Genomic DNA, 24,459 nt, shown 5'->3' with positions numbered 1-24,459 from the left:
TTTCTGTCACGCTAACTTCTTTTGAGTGTTTATGGCCGTGCACAGACGTTCTGCAGCATACATACGACCAGTAGAAGTAGAATAATTGACGGTTTCCATTCACAGAGAGAATCGGGTATATATTATTCAAACAGGCTATAACCGGGAGTTAATTGACGGTATTCTCCTCAAGCGACCTGTAGTGGGGTTGATGCCAAGATGAAAGATGCGCTGGCAAGCCACAGGCATTCAATTTTCCGACCACTCGTTCCACGTACCTTTCTGAAGCCGAGCCCATATCGCATGAACTATACGATGAACAAATTTGAAATAAAAACGTAAAATTACAGCCAAAATAATACTATAGCCTAAACTGTGGGGTTACATTGTGCCACATAACGACACTGTACACACTCCTTCTCTAAACTGTAGCTCAGTAAGGCCTAGCAGCCATCCTTTCAGCAATCAAGATCCTTATAGATATGATGATGGGCTACATACAATAGGTTATCGAAAGCCCGCACACCTCTCCCAATATGATCGGTCATAGAACTTCAAACCACATTTACTACAAAAACGAAAATAATCTTAGGAATACATTCGATAGTGCCCCACATCTGGATTCAATCGATGAGCAATTTCACCTTACACAAAAATGTAGGCAAACGTTTCCGATAGGATATTTCTGATCGAAATGTATCTAGGCCTGGACACAGATGTATAGGCCTGCTAAGCAACAGCCAATCCATCCCCACAGAATAATACATGGCAAAGGAACCACAGCTCCTGAGCTTACAGTGCGTGCCCAATTTAGTGCCCAAGTTGATGTGGCACTTTTACTCGTAAAAGTAAGACTGTGCTACAACTGCAAAGCATTCAATATTGACAACAAAATAGCATCTTCCTGGAAACACACACGCGAGGTAAGGAACATAATTTCCTGTGCACAGCTCGTTTCTATTTAATTGCAACCCAGAAGAATCTACCGAAAGTGAGCTAGGTATCCGGGCCCTCCTCGCCAATCGACTTTTGGAGAAGTCATGGCCTGTCGTCTGTCTAAGCCAGGATGGGATGGGTTTTTTACAAAGCCTCCACCTTTTCTAGAAAGATCAAGTTTCCTGAGACTTTAAGGTGAAAAAAAAGTGCCTACGACACCCCCTTTGTACCGATGGAAGGAGGGACTTTTTTGTAATGAACATGAGCATGCTAGAGCTTTCTGGTGAAGCCAGCACCTCCCCAAAAGTTTGGAATATAAAAGGCAGGGCAAAAAGTTTATGTAGGCAGTAGGGAGTTTTCTGCGGGGTCTGGATTGGAAATACAGAGGACCGGTCCCCTACTTGTATGATTGGAGTCTAACGGAAAATATAACTTCCCCCCTCGCCTCAAAGAGTCTACATGTCTAATATTTAGACATGTTCAGCTTTGTGGATATTCGGTTAGCGCTGTTGCTCAGCGCAACAGTGCTTTTGGCAAGAGGACAAGGCGAGGACGATCGTAAGTGTCACTTTGTAGTCTATCCTTGCCTCTGGTATGTAATTGTCTTGATGAAATTCATATGGAAAGACAGTTGGTTGATGGAGAAAAGTGGTTTTCATAGGGTCAAGGTTTGCTCATGACTGAGCCATTGAGATACATATTAGGATACATTTCTATTCTTTATCTGTGGTAAGTGTTTATTGACTGGTTCCCTGTTTTTTTGTGTGTGTGGCATTAATAAGGATAGCCAACCTCTTGCAACTTGAGCAGAGTGTATGCGCATCATTGCTTGTTGGCCTTCTCACGCTTTGGAACGAGTTGGTACAGGTTCCAAGGCTTTCCCTTCCACTCGTTATTTGATGCCCTGGAGGTACATTTTAACAGCTGGAAATATTGGAATGCATGTAAGGGACAGAGGAGAAAGCTATAAGGCATGCCAACTCGCTGCCCATTGGATTGGGTGGAATTGAATAGGCCTATATGGCTCAACAGTCTGGAAATAAAGGATACAGCTATGCAGTTGGTTATTAAACAGTAATTCGTAGCCTGAGGCTAAATGGCAGCCAAGTAGAAAAGGATCAGGGTCATTCCTGAACGATGGAAATCTTGAAACTCTAGTTTTTCTAAATGGCATGTAGCCTAGGATACAGTCATTCATCACATGTAGGCTATACATTTTCTAATAGAATTGTTTTACTTTTGTGGAAAGATTACAGTGACCTCAACATTGAAGGAGAGGACAAAGCATCATCATGCGCAATAAGCTCAGTTATTTGGCCTAGGTAGCTACTTACAAAACGTTTATTCTAATAGAGGTAAAAGGATAAGAACTTAAATGCATTACCTATAGACAAACTACATTATCCGTTTTAAACTTTTGGATTATGGAGTCAAATTGTCTAGACTGGTTGAGTATAGGGTTTCTAGTTGCATCTGGGGCGGACAGATGTGCAAATTCGCTCTACGGCCCAGTAGCGCCACCATGTGGTTCTGACATGCAACTCCAACAATGAAATGCATTAGACGCGCCCCCTACCATCTCCTTCCATTTTTTTATGATAATTGAAAACACATTCAGACTTCGGAAACTTTCCACTGAGGGATAAACGCTGGTGCTTGCCAAGCCGATCGTTTTCAATTATTTCAGCAGCGTTTTGGGGACAGCATTGACGACGTGGACCTTTTCCACTGACTGTTTCGCCCTCTACAGTCAAATTGTAGTAACTCCTGTGGACCAACATTTTTGGTTTTGGACACAGGTAGGCGGCTAAACGAAGACCACAAATTAACCATCAATACAATATAGGCTATTTAGGCCTAGTTCGAGCGCTAGCTGGGCTTACTTCGGAAATGCAATGTCTGGTTGGATATCTAACAATAAATAAACAAGCTCAAAACGAATTTTGATGTAGTCAAGCCTGCTGAGTATACGACAAAGCAGGATCAATTAGTTAGCCAGCTAATTTGAATAAAATAAAATGAAATACTTAACGTTATACATTTTCTGGTTCATTAAGAAAATAATACGTTATTTCAGATTTAAGCAAGATATCCGGGTAACTAATTGAGCCTACTTTGTAGTATAGGTTACGTTTCAATAATATTTGTTAATATAAATGTAGGACATAGGCCTTGCTTTATTCGTTTTCCAGGCCTTCTGTCCAGTTGTTCATTCCTATCAAGGCATTACAAATGCATTTGTCATTTAGCAGTGTTTCTCAACCCAAGTCCTTGAGTACCCCCAACAGCACACACATTTTTGTTGTTGCCCCTGACAAACTCACCTGAATGAACTTGTTGGGGATTAATTCTAGTTGACAAGTTGAATCAGGTCAGTTTGTCTGGGGCTTCAAGAAAAATGTGTACTGTGGGGGTACTCGAGGACTGGAGTTGATTTATCAGACACTTATCCAGAGCGACTTGGTGAGTACATACATTTTCGTATACATCACCTGGTCAAGGCGTCATCACATGGGCATCCGTGTCTTCCAAGTCGACATTGAAGGCAGCGTTGTGAACTATTTCCTCTCTGCATCTTTCACAGGCACCGCCGGCAGCTGTACGTTGGACGGTCAATTCTACAACGACAGAGATGTCTGGAAACCCGAGCCATGCCAGATCTGCGTGTGCGATAGCGGCACGGTCATGTGCGACGAAGTTATCTGCGAGGACACATCCGACTGCCCCAATCCAGTGATCCCCCACGACGAATGCTGCCCCATCTGCCCCGATGACGGTACGCCGATTTCCTCCCGACTCAACGTTCACGGAGTTTACGTTACAGGCGCTTCCAGAATCAGTTTTGAAAAGTTTTTCGAGGCCTCAGAGGGACTATTCGGCTTTTACTTTTAAGGGGTTGGAGAGCATTTTGTGGATGGCCAACGAGGAATAAACTTGGATTTACCTTTATTCCAATCACACCAGTCATTTTTTCCCCTTTTCCTCCGAAATGTGATGGGATACTATTCAGTGCTCCAGGCACATATTATGCGCATGACCAGTCTGGTGCCACTGCCACCTCCTAACTACCTTTGGCCTTCCTTTCAACTTTGGCCTAGTCTCAAATTGGGCATTTTGTGTACATTTTCATTAGGCCTAGTTCAGAGATTGTAGGCCCCTGTTAGTTCTAAATCTAATAGCATAGGCCTAATGTACAATTTGAATGCACCCTACAAATATTAAAGTTTTTTACTATTCAGATTATTTCAGATATTTCACATTTTAATCTAATTGTTGTTTTTCTGTTGCTACCATAGGCTTCCAGGAGCCAAAGGTTGAGGTAAATATGATATGATCCTTATTGTTATTATCTATTAGATAAAACGTATAATTAGATTTGCTATTATTGTTAACGTTTAAAGTGTACTTTACATGTATTCTTAATTGTTGATTCATTATAAACACATCATTGCAACCAAACTATTTGATCTTGACTGCAAAGCTAGTAAGGCCATAGGACAATAAGAACCACATCCTCATTTACAATCATAACCTAATGCTCCTATTTTCCCGTCAAATAGGGACCCCAGGGTGATCGTGGAGCCAAGGGCGAGCCAGTACGTTTCACTTCCTTATTTCTATCATGCTTTGTATTCACTTCCTGGGGGCCAAAACCTAACAAACATGAGATGCATGCAAAACCTTCAAGTCACAGTCTTTCACCGATCCTCCTTTGACAGAGGTGTGTGGACGTTTTAAGGTTTGCACCTGTATCCCAAGTTAGGATTTGGCCATTGTGTTCTGGTATATTTTTGTACTTGTGTGCCTCTTGTCTCAGTTTTAAAGGACAGGCCTAGCATCTTGCACATATCACTCATCATGACTGTTGTATTATCTCGTAATACTCATAGCCGAGTTTTGGCCTATAAGATATTAGCCATTAGTAGTTTCTGCTTTTATATTGGTAATGTCTGACACGAGGTTAGATTGTTATCGAAGGCAATGGATAGACATGTACATCCAGAGTCTTTGGAGTTTACTAGTGGGGCTAAATGGCTAAATAGTCGACCACTACCTTCATTATTTAAATCTCAATTCATATTCTTCAATTGGTATAGATATTATACTTAATCCAAAACCCAACCTGTCTAGATACCCATTTGGTGACTAGCATTTTGAGATATGTGCGGATTTGTATTGGGCCAGCATATGCAGATATATTGTACATTTATTGAAATAGAAATACAATTTCTTAACTTGAGTAGTTCTACTCCATTTCAAATTAATTTGAAGAATAATGTAGTTCTCACAATATCTGGGACAGTGACTGGTTGGCCCTAACCAAATACTTTAAGTGGGTACAGTGTAGTGTAACAATCTTTATGACTTAAGTCACTTGGGATTGTCTTATAACTGAGACCGTGCGTGTAATTTTATCTCCGATCAGTTGGATGGATGGATGGATGGATGGATGGACCGACTGGTAGATACTTATACAGTTGGATGAACAAATAGATAGATTGATGTATGGAAGGACAGGTAGATAGCTAGACTAATGTACAAGTAATCTGAAGGTATTACAGATATGACCCATCAATTTGCTTCTAATATACTAAGGGCCTATATGCCTTGAGTTCACCCCAAACCCTGGGCCTATGTTAGCTTCTCCCTTGTCACTCTTCACTGATGCCTTATCCCCCATAGATAATAATGAAGCCATTTTCTATATTCAATGACTACTACTATGTCTCTGTGATAGTTCATCACTAACCAGCTTCTCTCTCTTGTCTCTCCTGCAGGGAGCACCTGGTTTCCCCGGCAATGATGGTATTCCCGGCCAGCCCGGCCTTCCTGGACCCCCAGGCCCCCCTGGACCCCCTGGCCTCGGCGGAGTAAGTATCTCAGGCCAAGATGGACGTTTAGCCCACTTAGTAATGACCCGGTGTCTTCTTTGACCCAGGTGGAAAGGTTATGCGTTAGACAGAGGAAACTGATCCTAGATCAGAGATTAGGGGCAGCTTCTGTTGGGGGTTAGTAACTCAGATTTAAAGAAATGGGAGAAAGTGGCTAACTCTGACAGCCGGTAGGAGAACACAGCAACACCCTCTTATGATGTCACATATCTTAATCTCACTGATCTCCATGTAGTCTGGACAGGCTCCAAATACAGTTAGCGCAGTAAATACAACAGAAACTTTTGTGCTAGTCTATTCAGAATGGAAATCTCCAAATCATAATGATAAACCTCCAAAAAGAGTACAGGCAAGAGCACGGGAGGTGTAATGCTAAGCTATCCTGGTTAGAGTGCAGTGCAGTCTGTATTTCAGCACCAGGGCAGGTGGACAGTGCCCAGCCAGGAGTGGACAGGGAGGTAATGCCAAACACAGCTAGGGAACGCCAGAGAGGTAGTCACCCTGTAGATATATAATGGTTATGAACAGATCTGCCATTGATATGGACAGGCCTAGTGCCTTGTATTCTCTAGCCGTGTTAGGCCCATCCATATACTGTATGTCGAGATTGCAGCACTGTTCTCATGATTCCCAATACTGACTGACTGTAACACACCTCTCCCTTGTGTTTCCCGTACAGAACTTCTCCCCTCAGATGTCTGGTGGTTTTGATGAGAAGAGCGGTGGTGGCATGTCCATGCCCGGCCCCATGGTACGGACATACAACTACACAGAGCATGTTGGCCCAGTAGTATCACTCGCTCGTGGAATCTGTTTTATGTATAGGCACTACCGAAAACTATGGCCATGAGAGACTTTTGCTCAGCAGAAGTCCCACAAATTGACCTCTGTGGTACTCCATAGGTCACAGAAAATACTATCCCTTAAAAAAGAAGATATTTTCATGTCTTATGTACTTCCATATTCCATAAACGACTAACACTATACATTAGATGTTTGAGATACCTGCATAACCTTTGACTCATAATCTCCCTGTTACCACTGTGTAGATGCCTTGAAAAGTTACTGATACCACTATTCTAATATCACTCTTCATGGAACGACTGTTGGGCATTAGAATGTATACTTTGGGAGGAATATAACTCTCGCCCACCCACCCTTTGGTTGATCCTTTGGTCAGTTGGCTCCTTCTCAAAGATATCTTCTAATGGGAAGACTGATGTGATTGGTCAATAATTGACTGATTGTTTCTCTTCCTTTTGATTGACAGGGCCCCATGGGTCCCCGTGGTCCCCCAGGACCTCCTGGCTCAAGTGTAAGTATCCCTTCCCATTGTGTTCTAGCTGTTTAAATGGCATTTGTCATGTAGGGGAAGAGACCTCGGGTCAACGGTCAAAAAGAGGTCAGTTTATGACCCTAAATGACTTGCATGATGGGAGTTGAAGTCGCTCTCGAGTTGTTTAATTGTAGGTGTGTTTTTTTAAGCATATATGGCTGTATGTAAACTTTGTTTCATTTGATAGGTTCCTGACCATTTCTATTTAGTATCTTTTTAGTTCTTGTTACTTTTATTTTAGTTTTCGTTAGCTCCTAGTGTCTGTCATTGGCTTTACTTTTAGACTATATGTATTGCTTTGTTGTTCATTTTTCTGTTGTTGTTACATTCAGTTTCAGTCTTCGGTAACTATAATGACCGTGGGAATGTTTTACCCACAGGACTCATTGTTCCATATGCTCATAGCCCATTGACAACAGAATTAAACAATGTTGTTTTTTGGATGGATGAGCGTCATAGTCTGACATTGTCTCTTTGTCTCCCCCTACAGGGACCTCAGGGTTTCACTGGCCCCCCTGGTGAGCCTGGTGAGGCTGGTTCTTCCGTGAGTATCTCGTTCCCAGAATTTTCCAGAAAATGATACACCACCATCTCAATATCACCTCAGTATCTGAATCCCTCATAAACACACACTTTGAACTAAATTCTACACTATATTCTGCAGGGCAATACAATGTCAAAAAGCAGGAAATAAATCAATATACAATAGCTACACTTAAAAAAACAACTTCCAAACAACCTCCAGAATACTAAGCCACCCATTACCTGCTGCATAGGCCATGCCCTAGCCTGATGCTTGGAATAGACTCCACTAAGGTCACAGGGTCACCAATGTATGTTAATGTAGCACCCCCCCCCACACACACACACACACAACACAGATACACACACACACACACACACACATCACCACCTTCCAATAGTATTTTGACTTACCTACCTATTAATTATAGTTTCTAGATTAAGGACAAATGATCCTAGATTATTTCCATTACTGAGAAATTGTAATGATATTTCTCATATCAAGAAATCTCACACACACACACACAGCCTTCTCACCCAGTGGTTTATTTCTTACAGGGTCCCATGGGTCCCCGTGGTCCTGCTGGTCCCCCTGGCAAGAACGGAGATGATGTAAGTCACCAAGATATCCATCATTAAAATCGACCTTTAACATCTATGTCCCAGGACAATTTCTGGGTAAGATATTCATAAAGGGGATGGATTTGGAGCATCATTTATTCCTCACCTTGTCTCCTCCTCTCCATCCCTCTCTCCTTCCTTCCTTCCTTCCTTCCCTCCTTCCTACCCTCTTCCCATCCAGGGTGAGTCTGGCAAGCCTGGTCGCCCCGGTGAGCGTGGAGCTTCTGGCCCACAGGTGAGTCGCAATGTCATTCTAATGTCACCTTATGTCACTCCATACTACACTCACTCTAGAACCTTAGTCTCAAGAGCAATAGCACCTAATGGTCAGACACCATGAGACATCTCATATACTTGAAGGGATGTTAAGCCATCATAACTCGCTCTCTTTCTTTCTCTTTCTTTCTTTCTTTCTTTCTTTCTTTCTTTCTTTCTTTCTTTCTTTCTCTCCAGGGAGCTCGTGGATTCCCCGGAACCCCCGGCCTTCCCGGCATCAAGGGACACAGAGTGAGTCACCGCATCCTCAAACTGTCCTGGTAGAAGTTGCTCTCCAGAGCAGACCCAGGATCAGCTAAACGTCCCCATGTCTAACCTTAATCATGAAGGGGATGCACGTTCAACTGATCGTGGATCAGTGTCTGGTGGCAACATCAGCCTACACTTCCCAAATAGCAGCAATACAATCTGCCCTATTTTCCTCTCTAATCTTGTCCTCTCTCCCTCTGTCCCTCTCTCTCTCTCCCTCTCTACTTCCTTCTCTAGGGATTCAGCGGTCTTGATGGAGCTAAGGGAGAGACTGGCCCCGCTGGACCCAAGGTGAGGCCCCTTCTCCTCCATCTCTCCTACTGATGTTGAAATCACACACAATCCCCCTTTCCCCCCTCTCCCATCCCCCATTCACTGACCTGTCTGTGTCCGTTTGTCCTTCCTCAGGGAGAGGGTGGTGCATCCGGTGAGAACGGAGCCGCTGGAGCCATGGTGAGTCCCAGCCTCCATTTAGTCAGCAGACCTACGCAGTACTATGAGTGTAGAGAGAAGATCACACTCATTTTTAACATTCTGCAGCAGTAGCAATGTGAATGGCAGCCATGGTTACTTACCGTGCCACTATCTCTCCCTCTCTTTTAGGGGCCCCGTGGTCTGCCTGGTGAGAGAGGCCGTGCTGGTCCCAACGGAGCTGCTGTAAGTCAACCCCAAAACCACCCCCTGTAACCAGTTGTGGGAAAAGTACCCAATTGTCATACTGGAGGGAAAGTAAAAAACACCTAAATAGTAGTACTTTAAAGTATTTTTACTTAATAAGTACTTTACACCACCCGCTGTAACCATAAACAAGGGGTGCAATATCATCATCACAACATTGTCCTATTGACAGAGACCCTATACCGGTAGTTCAAAGGTCATCACATTTCCCAAGTCATTTTGTATATTTCAGATGTTTACTGATCAGTCCAGGGCTAACTTGTTGGAAACAACCGTTCTTACTCTCAATCTACAAAATGCCTCACAAACTGATTTGCCTGAATGTCCTATATTGTTGAACATAAGCCTTGTACAGCCTTGCATACTGGCCTCAGTAGGAAGCCATATTTGATATGTTCTAAAAATTCAGTATGTCAGTTAATTCGTTTTACAGTGTCATGTTGGATTCTGACATTGAAGGGTCAGCCATTTTGTTTGTTTACAATTCATGTTTACAGTTCAGCCATATTGGAATTGGACCCTGAAGGGTGGTAGCTGGTTGCATCTGACCCAGTTGTGCCTCTCTCTCTTTGTATCTTTCTCTCCTGCAGGGTGCTCGTGGTAACGATGGTGCTGCTGGTGCTGCTGGTCCTCCTGTAAGTACTAACGCCAGCTATCTATTCACACAACCACAACCATCAACAGAAACATATTGGTACACAAGCTCACTTATGCAGTATTCATGATTTAGACTGTAACTCAATCCTCTCTCTCTTGTTTTCTTGTATTCTAGGGCCCCACTGGCCCCGCTGGTGCCCCCGGTTTCCCCGGTGGCCCCGGAGCCAAGGTAAGATATCAACTGGCACCTATCCGTGTTCACACACCTGTGTACCTTCTATCCTCCCCCCTCTACCCTCACCTCTAGTTCTTTCCCAGGGGGCCGTATTTGGAGAGGTAGATGAGATAAAACATACAGTACATCCATTCTAGCACAAAAGAAAACAACAAAACAACAATGGTAATAGTAATCTACATACTGCTGGGTTTCCAAGATAGTGGTATCCATTTGCACCATGCATGAAACCGTGTGCAGTTGACTGCCAGTTGAAAGTATATCCAGCTTCACTATTGTGATTGTGCCATGCCATGTGACCTTCAGAGGTCACATTGATTTATATGTGGATATGATTCTATTGAATGGCAGCATAGTCGAGTATTAGTACAGTACTACCATAGGGAAGTACTAGGTAGTAGGGTAGTATAGTACACTAGTACTTCACTTGGTAGCAGTAGTACTACTAGAGTAGTACTTGTGTAGGGTAGTACTAGTACAATACTAGTTCCATGTTCTTTCTGTTCTTGCCCTGACCATATCTATCTTCACCCCAACAGGGAGAGGTTGGTGCCCAGGGAGCTCGTGGTGGCGAGGGACCCCAGGGATCCCGTGGAGAGGCTGGTAACCCAGGACCCGCTGGCGCTGCTGGCCCTGCTGTGAGTCTCACCCTCAGAAACCTCTAGTGAAATACACCTCTGGACTGTGTGGGAGACTTGAAGTTACATTTGCTATCCTTGTGAGAGACTTTCCCCTCTAACCCGTTGGTTTGTGTCTCTTGTAGGGAAACAACGGTGCTGATGGAAACCCCGGTACCAAGGGTGCCCCTGTAAGTATACACCTCACCCCACTCCTCAGTGAACTAGCCATTTTAGTTGTCATTGCTTTGTCTTGGTATTTGTTAGAGTTCAACTTTGGAAATAACCAATATTGTTGTCACTGACTGGTCTCTCAGTGATGATGAATCCAGGAAGTATAATGATTGTTGTCTCTCTGCTGCCTCCTTTAGGGTTCTGCTGGTATTGCTGGCGCTCCTGGCTTCCCTGGACCCCGTGGACCCCCCGGACCCCAGGGTGCTGGTGGAGCTCCCGGACCCAAGGGTAACACTGTAAGTCCAGCTCTCTCTGACTTCCATCACTAAATATTGTGTATATATATATATATATATATATATATATATATATATATATATATATATTATATAATATCTTAAGTTGCTGTTATAACTTGGTCAGAATGCACAGACCATTGAGTGTGGATTCTGATAATGATGTTTGTTGTTTCTTCAACCTAGGGTGAGGTTGGTGCTACTGGAGCCAAGGGAGAGGCTGGTGCTAAGGGAGAGTCTGTAAGTACACCTTTTGACTTCCTCTTTGGTCAAATACGATCCACCAAGTCCCCCATACCACGTACACTGTATCCACATACTCTGTCAGCAGTCTATATGTGTCTGAACTCTACCACTGTACTGATCCACATCTCAGCACAATGCCTTGCCACCCTCCATTTCTCTGACCTCCATCTTGTTTCTCCATTACCCAGGGCCCCGCTGGAGTCCAGGGACCCGCCGGCCCTGCTGGTGAGGAAGGCAAGAGAGGGTCCCGTGGTGAGCCCGGTGCTGCTGGTGCCCGTGGAGCCCCCGGCGAGCGCGTAAGTACCCCAGATAGTCACACACTGTCCCTTCTTCATCATACTGTTCTCCTGTCCTTTACATGTAGGAATTCCCCCCTTCTCTTACTGTTAGGACAGCCAGTTTGACTGTCCTCTTACGCCACATGTCCTCTGATCTCCTAGTTTTAGATTACCCTCCCCCTGCCTCACTAAACTGTGTTGTAGGCCTCCAAAATCCACTGTCTTCCTATTCCAAAGAACCACCATTGCATTACTGCCCCATACCCATCAAAATGATGGTGTTTGAGCCATCCAATATGATGCATTCAATCAACTATAGGAACTGGGTCAGTAGGGGAGTGCGATACAAGAACTTGAGCATTTGTCTTTTTATACATTGCTTACTTCCTCAACAGTACAGCTAGCGTTGGCACACGCATACACAACGATGGTATCTCTATGACTATTCCATCACATAAATAATCACATTTCGACTTATGAATGCTTAGCTCGTTGGAACCAATGTCTAGCTAACAAACTCTCTGGTTCCCAGTCAGCTAAATGTAACTGTCGCCCTCTCCCTGATGTTTCACCTCATTTGGCCACCAGAGGGCTGTGAGCGCTGAGCAGTAATATAGTGTTACTGAATGGTTGTGTTATGGTGCTGAGGTAGCAGTAATGTTGTGGCACTGACTGAGTGACGGTGTTGAGGTATTGACCTGTGTTGTGTTTGTCGCCCCCTACAGGGCGGCCCTGGAAGCCGCGGTTTCCCTGGTGCTGATGGAGCTGCTGGCCCCAAGGTGACTACACATACACACACACACACACACACACACACACACACACACACACACACACACACATACCTGGAACAGACACACATACACACCTGCAACACCCACCCACTTGTTCAAATGTATATATTACAGTACACCACCAAACGTTGCTACATGCTATGGTCACTAGCTAAGTACAGCAAACTCATCTCTCCATCTCTCTCTCTCTCCCTCCATCACAGGGTGGCCCCGGTGAGCGTGGTGGCGCCGGAGTTGCTGGAGCTAAGGGTAACACTGGTGAGCCTGGCCGCAACGGCGAGCCTGGTATGCCTGGATCCAAGGTGAGTAAGACAGAGGACCGGTCTCAGATCGCTGGACCTTTGTTATGCTCTATCATTGTTGGATAATTACTCAACAACTAATAGATACTAGAAGAATGGAACCAATATATTCATGTTAATGTGGCATATCAAGATATGTTATGTACCTGACCTTTGCCCTCTCACCTTTGCCCCCCCCCCCCATCTCTAGGGTATGACTGGTAGCCCTGGCAGCCCTGGTCCCGATGGCAAGACTGGCCCCTCTGTAAGTTCCTCAGCTACAGATTCACCTGACCCTCACGACACCGATTCAACGACACTGAAAGACACTGATAAAGATGAAGACCTATGGCTACTTCACCCAATTTCACTGTGGTCACTGACTCTCTACCCTCCTCTGTGACAGGGAGCCGGTGGTCAAGATGGTCGCCCCGGACCTCCCGGCCCCGTTGGAGCCAGAGGCCAGCCCGGAGTCATGGGATTCCCCGGACCTAAGGGAGCCGCTGTGAGTAACCCCTCTCTCGCGCTGCTCTCATTCGGGCGCAGTATTTTATGGGCTGATTCGAGAAATGTGATCTGAAGTTGCGAGGAAACACAATGTATCAGTGGAGGCTGCTGAGGGGGAGGAAGGCTCGTAACAATGGTTTCCATGTGGTTGATACCATTCCGTTGACTCCATTCCAGCCATTACTATGAGGCGTTCTCACCTCAGCAGCCTCCACTGCAATGTATGATATAGTTGTCCATAGCCTAAAACCTAGGTTTCAGTATACAGTATTGATCTCTGATGGGAAATGAGCTAATGGGTATTTGTCTTCTCCTGTAGGGTGAGGGTGGCAAGCCTGGTGAGAGAGGAGTCATGGGACCCGGTGGCGCTGTTGGCGCTCCCGGCAAAGATGGTGATGTTGGTGCTCCTGGTGCCCCCGGTGTTGCCGTAAGTACACTTCCAGCATCCCACAATGCTTCACTCCCATTCTCCCCGAAGCTTTGAGGACAACATTCTTCAGTATTACCTGCACTGCGTCACACTTGCACACAAGCAAACACACTATCACTAATACAAGCCAGCATGGAATCTCCTAGGAGACTGCAACACCACTTTTGCTTACATTAAATGGGGGTAACTCCATATACATCCACTACCAAGGTGTAGCACCCACCATTATATCGGTCACACTGATTTTCCTAACCAACTCTCCTCCTTCTTCTCCTCCTCATAGGGACCTTCTGGAGAGCGAGGTGAGCAGGGAGCCGGTGGCCCCCCTGGATTCCAGGTACAGCACTGAACAATGGGAAATAATCAGCATCTGACCAATCACAGATCTCCTCCTACTTCAGGACCTCTGGCCCTTGCCTCACCTGTCTCTCACTTGTCTCTTTGTATAACAGGGACTTCCAGGACCCCAAGGTGCTATTGGTGAGACTGGCAAGCCCGGAGAGCAGGTAAGAATACTACAGGAGTACAGCATCTTTGGTGTCACTCACTGCCCCATGCCTTGTCCTTGGTACTCATCACTACATGACACTTGACTTCCTGACAAGATTTGTGACTTGACAATGCTAATCTCAAATCTCTAATTGTGATCACTAATATCCTCTCCTCTATCTCCTGTCTAGGGTCTGCCCGGTGAGGGTGGTGCCCCTGGTTCTGCTGGATCCAGAGTGAGTATCCCAGAATAAAAATGACATCACTTCCTGTGTGGTAGACTGCTACAGCTACACTGTAGCCTAGCGGCCTAGCCAAACTAGACAACGGCTAACAGCTAAAGCAGCAACAGACTAGCACCCAGCCGACCCTGGCTAAAAACATTAGCATTGACATCGAAAACATCCTTCATCTTATATACATGTGATGTGATGCTCCGGAACCAAAGCTGATGTCCTCTCTTCTCTCCGTACCCCAGGGTGACAGAGGTTTCCCCGGTGAGCGTGGTGCCCCCGGCCCATCTGGACCCGCTGGTGCCCGTGGCTCTCCTGGCTCTGCTGGTAACGATGGTGCTAAGGGAGAGGCTGGTGCCGCAGGAGCCCCCGGTGGCCAGGGACCCCCTGGCCTGCAGGGAATGCCCGGAGAGCGTGGTGCTGGTGGTCTGCCAGGCCTGAAGGGAGACAGAGTGAGTACCGGTGCCGCCCTTCACTTATCATCCGCCATGCCTAAATTCATGTTCATCAGTAGGCCTTGACTTCATACTTCTGTGGCACTCAGTGGCATACCCTCCATCCATCCAAACTTCCACTTGCATTACAGTGGACTTGACTGAGTCCATCCATCTCTGTATCTGTATAACCCACAGCCATCAATACTAATTCAGCTACTCTTGTGTTTGACAGGGTGACCAAGGAGTCAAGGGTGCTGATGGCGCCGGTGGTAAGGATGGCGCCCGTGGTATGACTGGCCCCATCGGACCCAACGGCCCTGCTGGCTCTCCTGGTGATAAGGGAGAGACTGGCGCTCCTGGAGCTGTTGGACCTTCTGGTGCCCGTGGTGCACCTGTGAGTACCCCAGGCCCACCCTGTCACCATCTCACCACAGACATGACACAAAGACCTAAAAACATAGCTCCCCATGCATCCATACCACAGGGCATCGCTCTATGGGAGTTAGTCTGGAAGCTTCAAATAGAGACCACATTGCCACAATGCATGAAGCAAAGTAAAAATGGTGCCGGAACGCACCGAGCACCAAAGCGAGCAATAAAGAATGAAACTTAAGTAGAAATAAAAGGCGTATAGAAGAAAGAACTTACCCACACTCATGTGATGCTAGTCCCTGACCTGTAACACACTCCTGGCCTGACTAACCCTAACCTTCTCTCCCAGGGTGAGCGCGGTGAGTCTGGTGCCCCCGGACCCGCTGGATTCGCTGGGCCTCCTGTAAGTACACACACCTCTTTACCTGTCCTCATTTCACGCAGAAATCACTTCTCAATTCACACAGAAATCACTTCTCAATTCACACAGAAAACACTTCTCAATTCACTCAGAAATCAGCTGCCAATTCAAACAGACATCGGTTGTCAATCAAGATGACGACTCGTAACATCTTGCACACTATGACAATTCTAAATTTAATTCGTTGACATTAAAGGAGACCGGCTTATCTTACCATAGCATCCAGTCTAGATGAACCTCCACACTAATCTACTCTACATTCACTCAATCACTTCTTCTTCAGGGTGGTGATGGTCAGCCTGGTGCTAAGGGAGAGGCTGGAGATAACGGTGCCAAGGGTGACGGTGGTGCCCAAGGACCCGCTGGACCTACTGGAGCCCCTGGACCTCAGGTATAACACGTGGGACTGACCACTGGGTACCCACCCTGACCCATCTTAAATGGTTCTCTGTAGCTCGGTTGGTAGAGCATGGCAGTTGCAATGCCAGGATAGTGGGTTTGATTCCCGGGACCACCCATATGTGAAATGTATGCACGCATGACTGTAAGTTACTTTAGATAAAAGCATTTGCTAAATGGCATATATTATGATATAGTTCTTTATTGATATGCATTCAAGTCATTCAAATGAATTCCACTATCATAGCCCTGCAGCGGGTACTCTCGGTGACTTCAGCTGTTATATTGGTCTACCCGGTAAGACCACAGTATTACAGAGATGTTTGGATTGCTCTTGCTTACTGACTGAAGCACTGCTGTATCCACACAGGGTCCCGCTGGAAACACCGGCGCTAAGGGCGCCCGTGGTGCTGCTGGTCCCCCTGTAAGTAGCTTTGTATCTTATCCTCCCAACGTCTCTCATCTGTCTGACTGTAAAAGATAGCATTTGTAAAGTAGAATCATGCTTCCCAATCTGATACACTAGGTTGACCAGTGCCTCTCTTTCTCTCCTTAGGGTGCCACTGGTTTCCCCGGTGCTGCTGGTAGAGTTGGACCTCCCGGCCCATCTGTAAGTACTTCTTTCTCTACCACCATTCCATTCGAACTGAACCATATCCATCCTCCATCAATATACCAGTCAATACCCTGGATCTGGCCGCTGGTTCCAGATTTAACCATAGGCTAACACTAAGCAAGCAAACAGCTCGATAAGAGCTTAAGACAGCAATCCCACAATACAACAGCACAACTATCAATACAACATGTTATTGTGCAACCAACCCAAGACATAACGGCATTGCCTGATGCCCAAACAAGCATCTAGCTAGGCGTTAGCTTAACATTTCGTTGATCCCAATACTGTCATCGATAACAGCCATCGATACAGGTTTATTCGGTCAACTTCAGCCTCATCTCATACTCAACCATCCTCTCCTCTTTCTTTCAGGGCAACAACGGACCCCCCGGACCCTCAGGCCCTGGTGGAAAGGAAGGACAGAAGGGTAACCGTGGTGAGACTGGCCCCGCCGGTCGTCCTGGTGAGCTTGGCGCTGCCGGACCCCCTGGTGCCCAGGGAGAGAAGGGACAGCCTGGTGGAGATGGTCCCAATGTAAGTACCCCTTTTTCGTCTGTCACTGTCACCCTAACAAAGTAACACTCTGACATCTAAACTAACAAGAGAGAACAATACGAATACTCCTTTTGGAGTGCACCTGTAACACACGCCGCTAGAGTTCAGATCTGACGCTTTAGAAAAGGGACACCTCAATGACCTATTCTCTCTTTCTCTTCTTCTCTCCTACAGGGACCCTCTGGAACTCCTGGACCTCAGGGTATTGGTGGACAGCGTGGTATTGTTGGTCTGCCCGGACAGAGAGGCGAGCGCGGTTTCCCCGGCCTCGCCGGACAACTGGTCAGTGCCTAAGAGTGCTATAGTTCTAGAACTTCACGTTAAAGGGCGTTAGGCTTTTGCAGAGGAGACAGCGTTCACGGTGGATATCCCTCGTTTTCAATAAGGCAGTGACTAGGTGGTCTATAAGCCTGCCGCAATGATGCTAAAGGCCCTCTGTGCTATCTCTGCCAAGATGGCAGATGACAAGTGCAACGCTCTTGCAGTAGCTTATTCATACAGTGTAGTTGTCATTGCGCTACTTCAGTAGTGGTACTCCGGTGTTATGATTGAGGTCTAACCCTGTTCTCTGTTTCCTGCTTTAGGGAGAGCCTGGCAAGCAGGGACCTGGTGGCCCCTCTGGTGAGCGTGGACCCCCCGGACCCATGGGGCCCCCTGGACTGGCTGGAGCACCTGGTGAGCCTGGTCGTGAGGGAACTCCTGGTAATGAGGGATCTTCTGGTCGCGATGGTGCTGCTGGACCCAAGGTGAGAGCTATGCTCGTACACTGTCCTCAAGACAGAGTTAACCCTTCACTTTGGGAACCAGCCTGTAGACAATCTACACTGGGCACCATTACACGACCACTTGCATGGCTGAAATAGGCATCACATACTGTAAAGTATTGGGATTATGTCAGGAGTTTGATCTTCTCTTGACCCGTCTCTGTTCCCCTCTGTCTTGCCTATAGGGAGAACGTGGTGAGTCTGGTGTTGCCGGTGCTTCCGGTGCCCCCGGGCCCCCTGGTGCCCCTGGACCCGTCGGCCCTGCTGGAAAGTCTGGTGACCGTGGAGAGTCTGTAAGTGTCCAGATCCTCAGCTATTACTCCCTTAGACTGACGAGGAATACATAACTGGATGCAATTCAGACTTGATAATGTTCAGAGACCTTACTGTATGTTGAAAACTGTTGTTGCCTCAAAATGGCCGCCCGTCGCACAGTAACTAGTTAAGGCTCTAGAAGGGGTTGAGGTCTTAGTTTGTAGTCCTGTTAGAATACAGCATATACTGGAGGTTCCTAGTAGTTGAGCTACATAGTCTTTATGACATGCCATCGAGTTGGGATTATCAATTGAATTGATTGTCATATTCTCTTTATCTCTCTTTCCCTTTCTCTCTTCTTCAGGGTCCTGCTGGCCCCGCTGGTATTGCTGGCCCTGCTGGTCCCCGTGGCCCATCTGTACGTATATACTCCATCACAAATTCATAAAACCATCACGATGAATACAATATCTGCTCTTCCACTCCGAGTCTGAGGAAAAGGTATACTGAACACACCTGTCCTTTTCCCACCCAGGGACCCGCTGGAGCTCGTGGAGACAAGGGAGAGGCTGGCGAGGCTGGAGAGCGAGGCATGAAGGGACACAGAGGATTCACTGGCATGCAGGGACCCCCTGGCCCCTCTGTGAGTACCCCTACTGATTACAAATCAACAATAATAACAACACACAAGTGACTCCAGCAGAAACAAGGGAAATGGGTCGCCACACACAAGGAAGAGATAACACAGAACCTAGCAAGTGGGAAAAATCAACCTTCTCCCTGTAATGTTGTTTGATACAATAGGCACCTAAATCTGTTGTTTCTGCCCATAGGGACAATCTGGAGAGTCAGGACCTGCTGGAGCCTCTGGCCCCGCTGGACCTAGAGTGAGTATGACCCACATTATGACAACGGTCACACAACTATCAGCACAGCAACGTTATGACTGTGGATCACTTCTCTGGTGACAACATGATGTGGATAGTCTACACTGTCGTATTAAGCGTTGGCTCTCCCTACACTAGGGACCTTCTGGATCTGCTGGTGCCGCCGGTAAGGATGGTATGAGCGGTCTGCCCGGCCCCATCGGACCTCCCGGACCCCGTGGTCGCTCTGGAGAGATGGGACCCTCCGTAAGTCACTTCAACCACTTCAAAATCGATATATTTTGCTACTTATTCTTCTTCACATCCTGAAACCTTATGCTTCCTCCACATATAGGGACCCCCTGGCCCTCCCGGTCCCCCTGGCCCCCCCGGACCTCCCGGCGGTGGATTCGACATGGGCTTCATTGCTCAGCCCGCTCAGGAGAAGGCCCCCGATCCCTTCCGTCACTTCCGCGCCGACGACGCCAACGTGATGCGCGACCGTGACCTGGAGGTAGACACCACCCTCAAGAGCCTGAGCCAGCAGATTGAGAACATCCGCTCTCCCGAGGGCACCAAGAAGAACCCCGCCCGCACCTGCAGAGACCTGAAGATGTGCCACCCCGACTGGAAGAGCGGTGAGTTGGAGAGTCATAGACCCATTCTAGACTACGGTTGCTCGCTCATCGTTAGTCAAGAAATTGCTTGGCTTTGAGGAAAGCATGGAGCTGTATTGGTTCTGACAAGCTTTGGCATAGTGTGTAATGACATCTTCAGTAGACACAAGCTCTTTTAGTTTCTGTTGAGTCTTGCTGTCTGTGGAGTCTCAAAACAACCACAATCACATTGGATGTTCTTGACGCGATCCACTCTCTTCTCCATGCAGGCGAGTACTGGATCGACCCCGACCAGGGCTGCACCCAGGATGCCATCAAGGTTTACTGCAACATGGAGACCGGCGAGACCTGCGTCTACCCCACCGAGGCTGATATCCCCAAGAAGAGCTGGTACACCAGTAAGAACATCAAGGAGAAGAAGCACGTCTGGTTCGGCGAGGCAATGACCGATGGCTTCCAGGTGAGAACCTCGGCGCGACAACCTGGGCTGTTGGGAAAAGAGGACCCTAATCGCACCATTCTCTCGGATGACGAGTCCTTGATGCTAACTCCATCTCTTTCTCCTCTCCCTCACAGTTCGAGTATGGCAGTGAGGGCTCCAACGCTAAGGATGTTAACATCCAGCTGACCTTCCTGCGCCTTATGGCCACTGAGGCCAGCCAGAACATCACATACCACTGCAAGAACAGCATCGCCTACATGGACCAGCAGTCCGGCAACCTGAAGAAGTCCCTGCTTCTCCAGGGCTCCAACGAGATCGAGATCAGAGCCGAGGGCAACAGCCGCTTCACATACAGCGTCACCGAGGACGGCTGCACGGTGAGTCCTCCTTCCGGGTGTTACCTACTCTCTGCTGTATCTTAGGCTGTGTCCGCTCAGGAACTTCTCTAGAAAGAATCCTTCCTCTCAGGGATGGTTCGAGAGAGAATTCTCGCCTCTAAAAGAGGTAGTTGGTGTAAGACTGTGGGAATGAGCAGCAGTAGTCTTGGAAAGAGAATTGGAAAGTGCTTTTGGGATTATGGTGTTAATGTAGGACAAGGGTCACTTGTTGGAAGCAGATGAGGGTTTGATGTGAGGGGCTTTGCGATCTGGGATGATATTCCTCATCCCTTGGTATAAAGGGCTTTTTCCAGGAGCCATCTTTTGAAAGGGGGAAGGGAGGGAATGATTTTAAATTGATTAGGAAACGCAACTATGGATTCTGATTGTGCCTTTTTCATCTTCTTTCTCATCACAGTCGCACACTGGTGCATGGGGCAAGACAGTCATCGACTACAAGACAACGAAAACATCCCGTCTGCCTATTATTGACATCGCTCCTATGGACGTTGGTGCACCCAATCAGGAATTTGGCATTGAAGTTGGCCCAGTCTGCTTCTTGTAAAAAAGAAATCTGGACTTGAAATTGTTTGTGTGTGTGTGTATGTTTTTTTTCTAGCAGTCATCCCTCCCAACCCTTTTCTATGCATTTAAAAAACCCTAGAGTTTCATTTGGCCGTTCAAAAATGGTCCACTTGCTTAAAACCGCACTTCTGAAGACAGTGGTTGTGTGTCATCAAGCTTTTTTGAGACCACTATTACCACCACCATCAACACCGAGGATACTTTAGAAGACTCAATGGTTTCACTGGCAAAAAGAAAATAATATATACTTGTAAAGTGTAAAATCCCCCCTGGAGTTTGACAGAAAAAAAACATCCCAGATACAGGTGACTTTTTTACCACTGCGGAAGGACAATGAAAAAGAAAACCAAATGCTTTGTACCACTTTCAGGTGATGTCAAATAAATCTTAAAAATGACAGTGAAGTGTCTTGTTGTTGTACCCACCTGGAGAAGCAGTTGTTGTTCCTTCTGAAGTCACACGAAAGCAGCATTAGAGACATGGGTTCAACTTCTTTTTTAATCTTATGGCTACCTCAAAAAAGAAATCCACGTTACCCAGTGTTAGTTAAACCCAGGTTAGATTTTACACGGCAGAAGTATGGTTGGAAGTAACAGCTGCAAAAGGTGCTATTCTTCATGAGGTCCTGACAATGGAGGGTGATCGAAATTGTGCTATTATGTTGTCATTCTTGCATGCAGGACCTTAGGTGCTAAATTAGCAGATTATCTTGATGTCAGTCTTAACAGATGTGTTTCAAGTGTTGGCTAAGATCTCTGCAACAGAGGCATAGCAAGAGGTATACTGTAGTTAGGATGCACACAACCCTGTCTAGTGTAGAATGAGCAGGTGGATTTGTTGTCTTTTGTTTTTAACATCTTTTGACACTTTTTGGTTGTTGTTTGTTTCGTTTTGAAATCCCCCCTTTTGTGGTCCAATTGCTTCTAGCAGTACCCCTCTTTCACCCCCCCATTGTTTTAGTTTTTTTGTTTTGTTTTCTTATTTTATGCGAAGGGTTTTGGAGAGAAAAAAATTGAACACAGAAAAAATTGAAATATCAAATTATGAGCGAAGCAGACACACCGTTGGGGGATTAAAACAAGAGGATCTGTACCTATTTTGTATATGTATAAAAATTTGAGATGTTTTTAATTATTTTGGATGCTGAAATAAAGCATGTTAAGTGGTCTACCTTATGTTTGTCAGACATGATCTTGACTATTCCCTGACTGCCCAATGGACTTGAATGAGGCACAGCTTGCACCTGTTACAGTTGTTTTGACTGAAAGGAAGATTAAAGAAAATCTCAGAAATGTTTGCCTCTGAAAATGATATGCTCCTCAGAATCAGGTAACATTTAAGGTGGAACCATGTCCAAGGCAACAATTAGGCTAAAGTAAAAACACATGGTGGCCATTGTTAGAGTTAAAGACAGTTCAATAGTACAAACACAGCACAGAAGATGGATACTTCAATACTCTACCTTTACAACATAGGCAAAATGGTTTAATCCTTTTTTTCTGACTTAAATCTACTCTGGGCAGAATCCAGTTTGAAGATGCATATCCAAGACATTTGACTTCAGTCCACACGCTGTTCGTCTCCTTTCGACGGGGTTGATTGAAATAGATATTCCATTCTGTTCTGTCAAGTAAATCCACCAGCGATCACCATCCACACTGGCGCGCCCTTGGAGACAGCAGCGGTGCGCGACACCTCTGTATGCAACAAAATCTATCGTGCCCACAGTTTACGCATTGATGTTTACGCATCCATCGGCAAAAGCAAAACCACTTCACAGTTGAAATCCAATTTGTTTCAAGCGAGTTAATCCGAAATAGGAAAATAAATACAAGAGGATAACCATCCGTAAGACATTCTCTCTGATAGGTGTTCAGTTGTGGAGACCCAGCACCATAGTCTAACCACCTCTGCCTTTCAGATGCACATTATTCAGGTGGGCTCTACTCTACCCGTTAGCCCTGAGCTGGCTTTACAAAGGGCCCGATTGTCCACCCTGTTATGTCAGCAGGCAGCAGAATAGTAGGCGGCTACCCACAAATTCCGTAGGACTATAAGGGTTTTATTTAGTCTGTAAATTCAAACTTTTGGGCTCACATTTCTCAGATATGCAATATCAATATTAAGCACAAATAACGGCTTTTTGGCTAAATAATATAGTTCGGGTAGGCTAGTCTGTTTTGGTTTTCCTGTTTGTACTCAATTTTGGAGATGGAGTGGTGGCCTGGGGTAGGGGTACGTGAAGATTTGGGGGGGGGTGAAGAATCATGAAGGAAAATTGTGAAATTGGATCATCCATTCTGTAAACGAATGCACTTGTAATTTCGCTCTAAAAGGATCTTTATAACAATGATATAATTGTTCAATAAAAAAATGAGTAGGTTATTTTTCTCCTATATTGTTGATATTCTCTATACCCTGTCTCAATCTGGACTTCATGTTAAGAAAAGTGTGACAACATGCAGGTACGCAGGCACATCCACACACAAGCACACACATAGCAACACACACGTTTGTTTTACTATCCTTGTGGGGACCAAATAATTGATTCCCATTCAAAATCCTATTTTTCCTAACCCCTAACTGTAACTCCAAACCCGTAAACCTAACCCTAACCCTAACTATAACATCTAACCCTAAACCTAAGCCCTAACCCTAATTGTAACCCTAACTCTAATACCTAACCTTACCTAAATCCAAACCCAATTGTAACCCTAACCCTAAATCTAACCTCTAAGCCTAAAATAGCCTTTTCCATGGGGAGACTGGTGAAATGTCCCCAAATTACTGTGAGGATTTCTGGTCCCCTTAAGGATAGTAAAACCAAACACACACACACACACACACACACACACACACACACACACACACACACACACACACACACACACACACACACACACACACACACACACACACACACACACACACACACACACACACACACACACACTCACACACACACACACACACACACACACACACACACACACAAACACACACGCACGCACGCACACACACAGATAGTTAAAGCCACATTCTGTATGTAAAATTCCTGTCATTGGAATTGATGAGATTATTACTGTC

The 24,459-nt window shown here is 46.0% G+C and overlaps 1 protein-coding gene across 1 annotated transcript; it reads left to right on the top strand.

Annotated features, from left to right (window-relative positions):
- The first annotated feature begins 1,239 nt into the window (after positions 1–1,239).
- Positions 1,240–22,660, top strand: LOC115170991 (collagen alpha-1(I) chain). Its single transcript, XM_029727418.1, has 47 exons — positions 1,240–1,473; positions 3,500–3,691; positions 4,212–4,234; positions 4,476–4,511; positions 5,694–5,786; positions 6,487–6,558; positions 7,078–7,122; positions 7,634–7,687; positions 8,224–8,277; positions 8,468–8,521; positions 8,740–8,793; positions 9,049–9,102; positions 9,220–9,264; positions 9,415–9,468; positions 10,080–10,124; positions 10,262–10,315; positions 10,861–10,959; positions 11,085–11,129; positions 11,310–11,408; positions 11,595–11,648; positions 11,843–11,950; positions 12,658–12,711; positions 12,930–13,028; positions 13,219–13,272; positions 13,414–13,512; positions 13,834–13,941; positions 14,228–14,281; positions 14,397–14,450; positions 14,625–14,669; positions 14,912–15,118; positions 15,336–15,497; positions 15,825–15,878; positions 16,180–16,287; positions 16,666–16,719; positions 16,852–16,905; positions 17,284–17,445; positions 17,641–17,748; positions 18,051–18,212; positions 18,416–18,523; positions 18,850–18,903; positions 19,021–19,128; positions 19,319–19,372; positions 19,511–19,618; positions 19,707–19,989; positions 20,238–20,428; positions 20,545–20,787; positions 21,206–22,660. Exons 1-47 carry the CDS (start codon positions 1,392–1,394, stop codon positions 21,350–21,352), a joined length of 4,350 nt encoding a protein of 1,449 aa, XP_029583278.1. The 5' UTR covers positions 1,240–1,391; the 3' UTR covers positions 21,353–22,660.
- Positions 22,661–24,459: the final 1,799 nt, after the last annotated feature.

The sequence above is a fragment of the Salmo trutta genome, chromosome 32 (assembly GCF_901001165.1).
Source record: "Salmo trutta chromosome 32, fSalTru1.1, whole genome shotgun sequence".
Classification (NCBI taxonomy): domain Eukaryota; kingdom Metazoa; phylum Chordata; class Actinopteri; order Salmoniformes; family Salmonidae; genus Salmo; species Salmo trutta.
Note: the sequence above shows the minus strand (reverse complement) of the source record. Positions and strands in the feature narration are given on the sequence as shown.

Bases quoted from the DNA above. Each gene is read 5' to 3' on its own strand.
- LOC115170991 (XM_029727418.1), top strand. From the start codon at position 1,392: ATGTTCAGCTTTGTGGATATTCGGTTAGCGCTGTTGCTCAGCGCAACA. The intron at 5,787-6,486 runs GTAAGTATCTCA...TTTCCCGTACAG, and splicing joins GACCCCCTGGCCTCGGCGGA to AACTTCTCCCCTCAGATGTC. The intron at 8,278-8,467 runs GTAAGTCACCAA...CTTCCCATCCAG, and splicing joins CTGGCAAGAACGGAGATGAT to GGTGAGTCTGGCAAGCCTGG.